Source organism: Rhinolophus sinicus, linkage group LG07 (genome assembly GCF_036562045.2).
Source record: "Rhinolophus sinicus isolate RSC01 linkage group LG07, ASM3656204v1, whole genome shotgun sequence".
NCBI classification, from domain to species: domain Eukaryota; kingdom Metazoa; phylum Chordata; class Mammalia; order Chiroptera; family Rhinolophidae; genus Rhinolophus; species Rhinolophus sinicus.
This window is the reverse complement of record NC_133757.1, coordinates 99791360-99804721: the sequence shown is the minus strand read 5'-3', so window position 1 is coordinate 99804721 and position 13362 is coordinate 99791360. Positions and strand designations below refer to the sequence as shown.

At 44.4% G+C, this 13362-nt stretch overlaps 1 protein-coding gene across 2 annotated transcripts in view; it reads right to left on the bottom strand.

Annotated features, from left to right (window-relative positions):
- SCARA5 (scavenger receptor class A member 5) overlaps positions 1-13362 on the bottom strand; it is a 102106-nt gene that overhangs the window by 65634 nt on the left and 23110 nt on the right. For both annotated transcript variants that reach the window (XM_074338363.1, XM_019733260.2), the window contains one exon: positions 8650-8778. In XM_074338363.1, coding sequence (XP_074194464.1) covers positions 8650-8778 — 129 coding nt within the window. The remainder of the gene's footprint in view (positions 1-8649; positions 8779-13362) is intronic.

The window sequence follows — 13362 nt, the reverse complement described above, 5'->3', positions numbered from 1 at the left end:
GGATGTAGCTATGATTGGTCCTCTGCCCAGTCTTAATTATTGTAGCAATTTGACTGAAGACACAGAAAGCCTATTGTCTAATTTACAGGTGACCTGCCCCCATGCCCATTTTTCTCACCTGAGGGGAGGTTGGAGGCATCCATTAAAGTCAGAGAGATATGAAAGGTCCCTCATCCTGGGCAGTAGAATCTTTTGTGGAAAAGTCAGGATGTCAAAATTCTCTTCCTCTTTTTTCCTCCCACTTTCCATGGAGCTAAGGTATGACGGGAGCACCTTCTGCCAGGAAAGCTCTGAGAGCTTGGGAAGACTCACACAGTCAAGGTGGGAGGCAGGGGAAAAAGTAGCTTCTGAGGTGAGCAAGGTCTAGGTTTAAGGGAGAAGGCTGGTGGAGGGTCTTCAAGGTGACCTCACCTCACCTCACAGGACAGTAAAGTATGTGCATGGGCTGATGTGCCCTTGGCCACATCCTGGGAACCGTACACGTGGCGGCTAGCTATGAAATCGGGATTGGGTTGGGAGACTGGCTCAGACATATTTAGACATGTTGACACGAGGCTGAAAGGAAAAGCTAAATGACAGATATCTGAATCCAGATCCAAACTGATCCAAACCGATCCAGCAGGCTGCAATACTTGGCAGAAACCAGAGTGATGACATTTAACTAAGGTTACTAACAAGACTCACATTTAAGTTAAAGCAACAACAAAACCAACAAAAGCCAGTTGCACTGACATAGGACAAAGGAGCCCTCACTGGGCAGTGTTTCCTTTGAAAAAGATCTGAGGTTGGGGTGGGGTGGAGAATGGACATGATTATTAAATGACAGCATAGTATTCCATCCGTTGGACGTGGTGTCATGTGTTGCTATGAGTTACCACTCAAAAGACTCATGCAATTTAGGCTACATCAGCATACATGGAGTATTCAAATCAAAGTTGGTCATAGCCCAGCACACCCTGCCCTGGCCAGACCACACCAGCAGTACTATGTCTCATTCTGTGTACCACACAAGCCTGGGGATTGTTGCGTAAGAATGGGAGAGGGAGGAGTGGCCATTACCTTGAGACGTTCAGTTTAGACCAAACATTAACTGAGCACCTACTATGTGCAGAGCATTTTGCTAGGCACTGGGAGTACACAAGTGAACAAGCCACAGTGCCTTATCATAAAAGAGCTTTCTTTTTTACTAGAAGGGAAGTAAGCACATACACTGATAACTTCAATATAATGTGGCAAGTGTGCAGATACAGGCATACACACACACAGAGGTCTCCAAACAAGGTCTAATGAGCTATTGTTGAAGGAACTGGTGTTTTCAACTCACTGAAGAACAATCACGAGGATGAGAAGAAAGCCTTATTATGAGTTGTCCTTGCAAGAGGAACAAGAAACAGCGTGTACGAGATAGTCAAGGAGGATTAGGCAGAAGTGTCTGTCACTCACAGCTTTTGTAGAAGCACAATACCTCAGGTATCTAGGAAGTTGAGAGGGAGATTCTTGCCAAGGGAGGTAGATTGCACAAGACATCCTGTGAGGCCCCTTACATGGCTAAGCTCCCGAGGGTCACAGGTGGGACTGTCACCACAGAGCTGGTTCATTTGCTCTCTTCCCTAAAGAGCCACAGTGCTGAAAACCCTATCCCATTTTTTGGCATGCCGGGCCCTGCATTGTCATGGCAAGCCCAAGATCCCTCAGACAAAGTCTCTAGGTTTCCCCTGTGTGTTTATTAGAAATTTGTGGGCTATGGGCATATACCTTCCCACCACTCAGAGCACAGCAAGTTCTCTCTGTCTATAGACAAAACCATTCTCAGGCGAAATAAATAGGTTTCTAACCCTTGGGTATTCTGCGAGAAAAATCCCTCTAACTGGTCCAATAATGATGATAGCAATAATAGTATCTAATATTTATTGAGTACTTCTAATATGCCAGGCACTAAGAGCTTTTGTATATTTATTAATTTAATCCTCACAACAACCCTGTGGGGTAGGTACTATTATCATCCCATTTGATAGATGAGGAAACTGAGAAGTTGAGAGGTTTAAATAATTTGCCCCAAGATCATAAAACCATTCCGTGGTACAGCTCAGATTTGAACCCAGAAGTGTACCCTCAAAGCCCATATCCTGAAGAGAATATAGTGATTCTCTTAGAATGTTTGAAAGACACATAGAATAATAGAACTATCACTTAGTCCATTGTTTTTCAGACTACAGTTTGACTCCCATTCATGAATCATGAAATACATGTATGGGTTGTGTTGTGACCATTTAAAAATAAATGAATAGAATAGAATAGAAAATCCTCAGCATGCGTTATACATTTAAGATGATTTCTTGGGTATATGTGTGAATATGTGTGAACTAGATGTGACGTAAAACATATTTCTTAACGGAGGTCATGGTCAAAAAGTTTGAGAAACACTCATCTAGTCCAACCTGCTCATTTTACAAATGAGTGTACTAAGCTTGAGACAGCAAAGTGATTTTCCCCAAGATTACAGAGTGTTAATGGATGAGCTGGGACTAAACCAAAGTTTTTCTAACTCTCAGTTCACATCATCGAGGTTAATTGACTGCACAGAAAGCCAAGGAAAAACAAGTAATAATACTAATAATAGTGGTAGTACTGCTACTATAATAACGATAATAATAGTAATTACTACTTCTATGTGCTTACTGTGTGCCCTGCGATACCTTAACTTGTTTAACTCTCATAGCAACACAAGGAGGCAGCTATACTTATTTCCCCCATTTTCAAATGAGGAAACTCGGGTACAGAAAAGTCAAATAACTTGGCTACCATCGCACAGCTGGTAACAGAGGGGGCGGAAAGGTTCCAACACAGACAAGCTGGCTTCAAAGTCCGTGGTGTTAAGCAGTGTAAGGTACGGCACGATCCTGCCTACCTTAAGATCCTACTGAAAGGCTATCATGCCAATAAAGTCTATACTATGCGGTGTGTATTAATTCAATTAATCACACACCCACTTCTTCTACTAGCACATGTCCTTGAGTGGTGAGTCCATATTTACCAAGCCATTTAGATAATTGGCTAAAACCGAAATAATCATCTTTTTTTCCACAAATAAGATCCCCTCCAAGGTTCCTTGTCTTGGTCATTCATTTCTCCACTCATTCATCCATTCACCTATTAAAAACATCATGCTCTTGCAGAATTAAATAGAGAAGGCAGATATATTTTTTTTTTTTTGAAGGACAACACTGTGTATAACACCCTTCCTTGTTCCAAAAAGGATTAAGGTGGTTTACAAGGAGACATAAAATAAGGAGACACTAAGACAGGGGTGTCCAAACTTTTTTCAACGGTTTTTACCAAGGGCCATGTGAGGTAAAATACACAAACATCCGGGCCATTCACTCGAGGTGAAGTATGTATTGCCTCACCTGGTTTATTTAAGTAAACTAAATATATTTTTGGAATTTGCTGCAGGCCAATTAACAATGGATTGTGGGCCACAGTTGGCCCGCGGGCCGCAGTTTGGACACCCCTGCACTAAGATAACGGTAAATGAGGATGTGATAAAGGGAGAATGAGTGAGATGCTAAATGGAGGTAGGAATGATATGAACATAAAAATGCTTTCCACAAAGTCTATAAGTTGCTGCGGGTGGAGCAGAGATCTGTCTCCAGGTTTTCATTTTAATTACCTTTAAATTCACACATCTTACAACTAGATGAAAAGTAACTCTCAGTTTGCATTATAACTACCTCCTTGAAAGTGATTTTAATTGCTCTCCTTCACAGTCTCCTCAAGATGAAAACAAACTAGGAAAGCATACCTCCTTCTAAGACAGAAAATCATTTCTCCGTGGGCCCTCTTGGTCTATGTGAGTGATGGAACGAACCATGTCCTCAACAGCATCCTTACAACAAGCACAGGATGGAGTTTCACATCCCCGTTTTGGACAGTGTCCCGCTAAAGTCCAAGGCCATCCCACTGTTAATTCCAAGATGCATCATGGTATCGGTAATCTGCCGTATCAGTGGGTATGGGCTCTGAGCATACTGTTCTCTGATTGTGGAGTCAGGGACAGACCTGCTTGAAACAAGGTGATCCAAACCAGGGGTGCTCAGTTCAAACCACATGTGAATCACATGGTGTTCAGCTCTCCCCAGGCTGAGGTCTCCTCCAGCTACCCCGTGGTCAGGTGTCAGCCTCTCCTCTGCATAATTTGGCCCGTAGCATTAGCGGCATCTTACTGTCCTGATGTACATGTGTCTATCATTTTAAATGCTCCCAGAGCAAGAACCACATCTCATGATTCTTTTCACTCCCACGTTATAGACTGAATGTTTGCATCCCACCCAAATTCATATGGTGAAATCCTAAACCCCAAGGTGATGGCATTTGGAGGGTGGGGCCTCTGGGAGGTGATTAGGTCATGAGAATGGAGCCCTCGTGAGGGGATTAGTGTCTTTATAAAAGAGACCCCAGAGAGCTCTCTCATCCCTTGTACCATGTGAGGACACAGTGAGAAGATGGCTCCTATGAGCCAGGAAAAGGACCCGCACCAGACATCAAATCTGCCAGTGCCTTCATCTTACACCTCCCAGCCTCCAGAACTGACAAATAAACCCTGTTGTTTAAGACCCCTGATCTATGGCAGTTTGTTATGGAAGCTTGAATGGACTAAAGCGCCATGATTTATTCCATTGCCCTGTACCTACTAAGCACTCATGCATAAGGGAAACTCTTATTAAGGATGATGATGGTGATATATGACTGTTGCTGTTAAGAATGAACTAAATTAAGGTGTGAGAGGAGCCCATATTTTACCAGGAAATCTCCCCAGTCCAGTTCTATGTCTACCTTTCTGTGATACTTCAGCTTCCCACCAAATTAGACCCACCCCAGATGTTTGCACTTCCCTTTTCTGCTGTTTCATTTCTCACAGTTGATTTCAAATTCCTCAAGGACAGGAAAAAGGTGGTTCCTGATGACCACTCTTTGTTATCACAGTGATGTCCCAGAATAGCCATGGGTGAGATGGAACCTCTTTTAACCCTTGAACTCCATCTGATAACATCGTCCCTAAAGCGCTAGACTGAGGACCTCCTGATCACAGGACCATCCAATCTCAATTCTCTTGTGTAGTCACACAACAGCCTAGCCAACTGTCCCCCCCACCCCGTGTCTTTCCTTAAGGAAAGAAGAGTCTGTGAGACTGTGCCTTTCTGGGACTCTGTTCCATCCTTGTGTTTACACCTTATGTCTCTCTATCTTGTCCCCAAAAGATGGTTTGCAGCCAAAGACGGGTAAGATATCTCACGGGAGACACAACCCAAGTAAGGCGGAACTGAGTGGAGACCCCCGACGTGATGCCTTAGAAAAATATGGGAAGGCGCCTTGCCTCCCATTCCCCCTGCCTAGGAAAAGCCACTGCTGGCTACAGCTTTTCCCTTGCACCTGTTTGTGACAGAAGTCGTGAGGACAGTAAAGATCAGTTCTCTCCACCTATCTCAACAGAACTGTTACAATATGAGAGACTTGACCCTGAGAGGGTACATACCGTAATTAAGACATCATGGAACCTTGTGCTTTGGCTGTTTACAGACAAAGGGTGATTGGAATAAACATTTTTCTGCTATGATGCATGAGTCTCACAGACCGTGTAAGAAACAATGTTACTTTCTTGTATTTGTACACTTATCAATAAAAACTTCCAGTTGGCTTTATTCTGGGCTCCAGTCCTCTGAGACTGTGAGGCCCCCTGGCCTTCGGAGAGATTTAACTACATTAAGTCTCTGTTTGTTTCTTTCTTAAGAACTTAACCCAAAGCCGCCCCTTCTCATTTCCTCACTGCCTGTGTTGCGCGGGCCGTGACACTCTTGTTCATGAAATTAAGCCTGACAGTCTGTACTGTCCAAAAATGAATCTGGAAGAGAACAAAAACATAAGCGAGAACCATCGGCCCAGGTAATAGCCACAATGAATTGAAGACATAGAAAGTCTTGGAGGAATTTGGGGTGGGAAAGCTGGATGTGGCCTTCTTGGGAGATGATGGACAACTGTTGGCAGAGGACCCACTGATGGTGTGGGAATATCAGAGGACAGATCATGAAAGGATGCTGGTCAGGAATGGAGAGTTAGACGGTAGGTAGAAAACTCAATGGATAAAATAGTGTGGGCGATGGCTAGATTAACTTCAAACAGGGGAAGCAGCCACAGCAGGACACCTCAGAGAAAGCAAGCTCTGGTTTACCCTGAACCATGAATGCCCCCACCATGTTTGCATTTTCTGAAAGGGGGCATTACTGGAGGTCTTCAATCAGGGTCACCTGAAGAAACTTCTTTCCTACCTGAGGTCAGGCAGGGCCTCCTTGAAGAACCTCAGACTTGTCCACCATATTTCTAAGCCCCCTCCCTAGGAGAGAGGCAGCTGGTGACTACAGTCTTTCATGGGCCACCCTCACCAAATCTTTCCCAGAGGCTAACATGATTTGCCAGACAATAACTGGGGCAGGTGACAGTGGCCATGCCACAGAGGCAAGACATAAAATGTGATGCTGGGTTCCATCAGATCGGTTCCACGGCAAATTTTCATTCCATACAGGCAATCTGGTACCCAAACATTTCAGGTTCAGAGATGATCATAATGATCAAAATTCTCCCCAGGTTTCCACGTGGAACAACTAAGGAAGCCTGGCACCATTTTCATCAGATCGGGGAACTATGTTCCACCCTCCTATATGAAACTTCCAGGATATCATCATACATCCCATTCAACTTCCAACCCAGGAGAAAAGCTTTCCTTCATCATGCTGGACAGCACTACTTGGTAGAAATTCTCCTCTATTTTGAATGGAAATCTGTCTCTTCACGAAATCCAGCCATTTGTCTAGTGCTGCCTTCTGAGGCCACATAGACTATCTCTGCTCTTTTCACACAGTAGCCCTGCAGACACCAGAAGAGAACTTTCATCCCTCTGCAAGTCTTCCCTTCCCAAGAGATGATGCCCTTCCCAGCCCTCCAGGCCTCCGGACATCTACCCCAGAATCCCCCAGCCTCACTCCTCTTCTGTCACCTAAACGTTCCTGTTCAGCAGAGAAGTTGCAATACCATAGCCTAGCTTTCCTGCTGGGCTGAAGCACTTTCCAAAAATTCTGGAAATTTGTTACAGTTGTGGCTGCCAAGCCCACAAAACCCAGATCTCAATCTCTCACTGAGCAGCCCAAGAACATGTTCAAATCATCCCCTGGCTGGACATCATCCATGGATCCCTGGGATGAATCATGAGTTTCTTTCATTGTTGCTGTTGGCTGCCCTCCAGGTCAATGGTTGGTGGGACAGACAACACCCCTAAAGATGCCCTTTGTCCTGATGGTGGGAACCTGAGGGTGAAGGCAGCCCTGAACATCTCATCACCGGGCCCAGGTGACTATTTGCACGTGACAGAACGTGCAAATAGTCACCAGGGAGGCCCTAGGCATCTGCCTCAGGGTTTTTAGCGACGGGTCATCTGCAAGGGCTTAACCTCCAGATTCCTCCCCTAGAGTTAACTCAAGGACCCCACCCTCAGCACGCCAAGCCAGCTCTTCCTGGCTAGCAGCCTTGCTCTGACCAATACCCCCCACCCACTCCCACACTTCCACTGTGTGCACCTCCTCTGGATTACCAATGCACTTGTGTCAACAGACGGTCCACACCATACCCCCCATCCCATTCTGCCTTGAGACAAGGCTCCATCTGTGTGTCCCTGCCTCTTCCCCTCAGACTGGGAGCTCCTGACTGGAAGCCCCTGGGTTTTATTTAGCTGTGTCTCCAATCCTAGCATGGAACCTGACACAAAGTAGCCACTCATATAAGATGAGTGCAGTTGAAATAAACTGATCCCTCCCTTACTTTGTGAAGCCTCATATGCCTCCATTGAGAAAGGTGGGCATTGAGCATCCCACCCTCTGGGTGGGAGTCAGGAGAGACCACCACAGCCTCTGTCCCTTCACCATCTCCATCATGGTGGGATGAGCTATGGGCGGTGAACTGGGCTGCTCCAAGCAGGGGGTCCTCCATCTGATCCCTTCCTACAACCATGCACTGCTCCTTCCTGACTAGAGAATGCGCTCCAAGCTCCAGCCCATCACCAGCCTGTCCTGCAGATAGAGTGGGGAGAAGAGCCCAACTGAACTGGGACAAACCCATCCACCCCAGTAATCGCAAAAGGGCAGCAGACTGACCCCGGCCCTGATCGGCCTCAGCAGCAAAGTGTCGCATAATGATTTTCATCACACCCCAGGACAAGGGCCCACCGTGCTCTGTGTAAAACACAGTGCAGAGCTCCAGGGAGGCCCAGTGTAATGCACGGAGTCACTCAACGATGCAGGAAAAGTCAGAAGCCACTCAGAGTAAGGAGGTCTCTGCTCCTGAACTCAGATTTCCCAAGCTCACATCGCCCCTGCCAACAATTCATCTCACACGAAACACGCAATGCTGCTAACATTGGTGCCAGGTTGGAAAGACCAGCCAGCTTCCCCCTTCACGGTTTCCATGGTGAGAAGGGCAGTGTTCGGGCTCACGGCTGTGGGAATGAAGAGCGAAGGCTCTAGCTCTCCAGTTCCCATCTGCTCTCACTTCCTCTGCACCTCCTTCTGCATCCTTAAAGGCCAAGACAGGAAACGGTGCTCTTACCTGCTAAAATGAAGATGCCCACGAGAATCAGGAAAACCAGCAGGTAGAGCCCCAGGACGGCATGCTTCAGGGCTGACAGAGAGCCCAGCTGGGTACAGCAGCCACCGGCCCGTCGTTTCTGGCATGGACCTAACCAATAAAGGTAAGAAGAGAAAGAGAAAGACATTTGAGAACCTCATCAGCTTTTGCTCTTGTTTGGTCTTCTCTCTCCCTGATGCACGCAGATGTTCATGTGGAGCCTCTCATACACCTTCTGAGCATCTGTAACACAGCGGTAACTACAGGGAGCTTTTCAGAACATGACAAGCTTTTCAGCTTCTAGCTGTCCTCTGACCGACCCTCTGTACTCTAAAACAAGCCAGACAAGCATGTTCACCACTCGTGTGCCCACATAAGCTCATCCTCCTGGAGCCAGTTCAAGCAGCAGAGAAAGCTCAGATAGGCTGGAATATGTGCCCTTCCTAAAGCATCATTGTCCCATGTGACCTGGGGGATATGGAGAGCTTGCAAACTCTAACTTCTACAGCGGCCAGAAAGGGATGGAAATGAGCCAAGAGGGCCAGGTGTTATCACTAGAACCTCTGTGGCCTTCAGGGGTCCCTGGGGAACCCAACAGCACATGCCTGGTCAAGACGGAAGAGGTTGCAGTGTAGGAATGAGAGCTGGGTGTTGCCTGATCCAAAATTTTCAAGATAAGACAGAAGTGATGTTGAGAAATCTCCTTGTTTTTAAGCGTTAACAACTCATTTAAACCAACCACAACAGCAACAAAAAACAAGACAAAAAGAAAAAAAGAAAAAAAAAAACCACTAGGGAGTCTAAACCAAACACATTTGCATCTGGATCTGACCCCTTGTTTGCAATCTTGGGTTTAGATTTCCATGAACACATAGTCATTTCATCCTATGAAACAACACAAGGCTTATCAGCTTCTGGCTAAAACAGAACAGCAAAATATCAACGCTCTACCAGATCTTACAAATCGTTAAGTCCAACCCTGTAAGTAATACCTATAAAGGACGTCAAATGTTAGTGGCAAACTCTAGGTGAGGCCTAGTGCCCTGACTCCTGGTCACCTTTCAGCTGGACTTCTTCGAGGCAGCCTTTTCCGATGGCTGTGCAGAGGCCAGGAAGCTCACTAACCTCCACCTGCTACGTCAATTGATAGTGAAAAGGAAGGGATGCTCTCCCACCTGGACCCTGGCAGGGCAGGTATGAATGGATGGAAGATTTTTTTTCTAAAATACGCAGGCGTCTATTATACTTATTCTCAAAGTTAGCGACTGGAGCCTGTTGCACATGGAGGGCGGTGGGGCAACAGAGAAAGACTGACGACAAGATGTTGAAATCATTGATATTTAGAAAATGTTTTTAATGATGGTGTGATGTTTACTACTCTTTGGTAACGCTGGGTTCCTTATTTCAGGGCCTACTGATGACCTCTAGGGTATCACTAGCAACTCTGTGGTCTTCAGGAGGTTTGGTTGCCATGAGGGAAATGGTGGTGACAACATCGGGGCTCTAGCTCCCCAGAGGCATTGTTAAGTGAGGAATATCTTCCCACTCATTTTACCACATTTTAGTGAAAATACTGTGGTTAAAACAGCTAAGCAGAACTATTACATAGTATTGCATTAACACATTGGGTACAATTTGGAGAAAGTTGTCAAGAAATACAAATTCAAAGATCATTCTCGTCAACCCTTAAATGTCAACCCTTCAAATTTTGAAGACTTAAACTGATTTTCCATTAAGACTTGCAACTTTCTAACTTGCTCTTAACCTTCTTTGCTGGGATTTTTCATCGCTTTCCACACACTAGGATCTACAACCTGTTTTGCTCCTAAATATATGGGCTTCTTCTGTGTGTGTGTGTGTGTGTGTGTGTGAGAGAGAGAGAGAGAGAGAGAGAGAGAGAGAGAGAGAGAGAGAGAGAGCTGCTGGCTGTCTGGTTGCAACATATTAGAGAAAAATCTGTTTTCTTCAAGAGACAGAATGGTAGGCAGAGCATTGAACATTATCCAAATATGAGTTGCCATGTTAGTTGTTCCAGCTGTCCTGCTCTAGGCCCTGCTTCCTCTTCAGATGATGATGAGAATGATGGTGGACCAACTACTGGGACGGGGTCAGAAGATGCCCATGCTGAAATCTATTATTCCTACATTTATCCCAACCAATCTTGGGCTTCTCCATTCATTGGTTTTCTTTGACCCTCTTCTTATTTCCCTTGAAGTTTTAATTCAATTAAGTTCAACTATATTCTATTGACTGTTCCAGTTCCAGCGGAATCTTCTTTTTCTGGTTCATTATAATAAGAAATCATTCTCCTCAAAAAAGTTGATATACATTTTTTTTTTTTTTTTTGCACGAAACTTTCTGTTGCGGCACAACAAGGCACTATAACTTGCCTGAACTTGAGGCAGTCAGTTTAGTAAGCTAAATGTTAATACAGTTAAGGGTTAAGTGCAAACAATATGCACTCACAGCTTGACTACATCACAATTTATAAAGTGCCAGATTAGTGTTAACTGTCATTCCGTTTGAGATTTTTCACCTTGGGAGGGGAAACAGAAAAGTAAGGCCCTCTTTATTCCTCTAGGAGTGAAAACATTTTCTTAAACCAATCAGTCATAAGGGCAAGGACTATTTTTCCTTTGATCCCACTAATTAGAACACCATCTTTTTATTGTCAATGCTATACTGATTTTCAATCTTGGCAGAACAGGAGAAGGAACATCACAGAGCCAGCAATACTGCTAACTTGAATCTTACCTTTGTTGTTTGCATGTGTTTTGCTAGCTCACTGTAAAATTGGCACAAACTGCAATGATAGAGCTTTATTATTATTTTTTCCCATCAAAGAAGAGTAGTTCCCTTCCCCTCTACCTGAGGTTTCTGTTTAATAGCAAACACCCACTGTTGACATGTCCCTTCATCAACAAATACACACGACGGAGACCTTCTTCTGAGGTAGCTCAGTTCTCTTAGCAAGACTTGGTTACTTTGTATTTTAAATAAAATCGATTTCAAATAGAACATAATAAGGGTTTCAAACAGAGATTTTCCACAAATAGTTAGACAAACAGAACATGAATGGTTCTGGCAAGATGGCTACAGAATATGACTATAAGGGAAAGAAGACAATTTAGGGGAAAGACAAGTCACTAAGTCTTCCCCAAACACATTTACTGACTTTTTAATTTAACATGGCAGCAGCATGTTAGCTGGGTAAACGATTCAAATAATTTAAGCTTAGTGGAAGATTAAAAACACTCCAAAACAATATAATCAGTAAAGCCAGGACAAAAAGCATATTCACTTATTTGTTTTAAAAAAAAGAGAGAGAGAGAAATGATCTATCAAGCCATGAAAAGACACGAAGAAACCTTAAATGCATATTACTAAGTAAAAGAAGCCAATCGGAAAGGGCTATCTATTATTTGATTCCAACTCTTATATACGACATTCTGGAAAAGGTAAAACTATAGAGACAATAATAGGATCAGTGGTTGCCAGGGATTGGGGAGGGGGGGAGATGAATAGGTGGAACACAGAGGATTTTTAGGGCAGTGAAACTATTCTGTATGATACTATAATAATGAATACGTCATTATACATTTGTCCAAACCCATAGAAGGTACAACCCCATGAGTGAATCCTTATGTAAACTATCGACTTTGGGTGATAATGACGTGTCAATCAATGCAGGTTTATAAATTGTAACAAACATACTGCTGTGTGGCAAGATGTGGACAGTGGGAGAGGCTGTGGTTGTGTGGAGGCAGGGGGTACATGGAAACCCTCTGCACTTTCCATTGAATTTCGCTGCAAACCTAAAACTGTTCTAAAGACAAAGTCTACTATTTTTAAAGTAGAGGTTTTGACTTATAGATTGTTGGGGTAAAACTTGCACAAGCGTTTATCGAACACCCACCGTCGATTGTCCCGCTGCAGTAGGCAGCTTTCAAGATGGCCCTGGACGATCCCTGCCCACCTGTACAGTCTCCTTCTGCATTGTACCAGGATTGGTTTGTGGGACCAATGGAATATGGAAGAAGGGATGGTGTGTCACTTCTGAGATTAGACAAAAGATACTGCAGTTTCCTTTTTGCTCACTCTTTATCTCTTGGAACATTCATTTGGGAGAAAGCCAGCTGCTATGTCATGAACACCCTATGGAGAGGTTACATGGTAAGGAACTGAGGCCTTCAGCCAACAGCCACGTGAGCAAGCCTGGAAGCAGCTCCTCCAGCCAAATAAAGCCTTCAGAGGACTACACCCTGGCTGAGATCTTGACAGCAGTCTCATGAGATACCCTGAGCCAGAACTACCCAGCTAAGCTGCTCCCAGATTCTGGCCAAATTGTGTTATATATAAACATATTTATGAGCAAAATTTTGATGTAAAAAATAAACAAAGTCTTGGCTTTCCTTGCACACCCATGGCTTCCTCAGAAACTGGGTGAGGCAATAAATTTTTATTGTTTCAAGCTGCTAAGTTTTGGGGTAATTTGTTATGTGGCAATTCGTTATGTGATAACTAATACACTTATGTTAGACATTGGGAAATGCAAAGACAACAAGCCACATGGGAGAGAGACTTTGTCAGGTTGTTCACTTCCATCTTCTCAGTTCCTAGACCAGTGCCGGACATAGAGTGGGCACTCAGAAAATATTTGAGATTAAAGATGGCCACTGCCCTTCAGATGCTCAC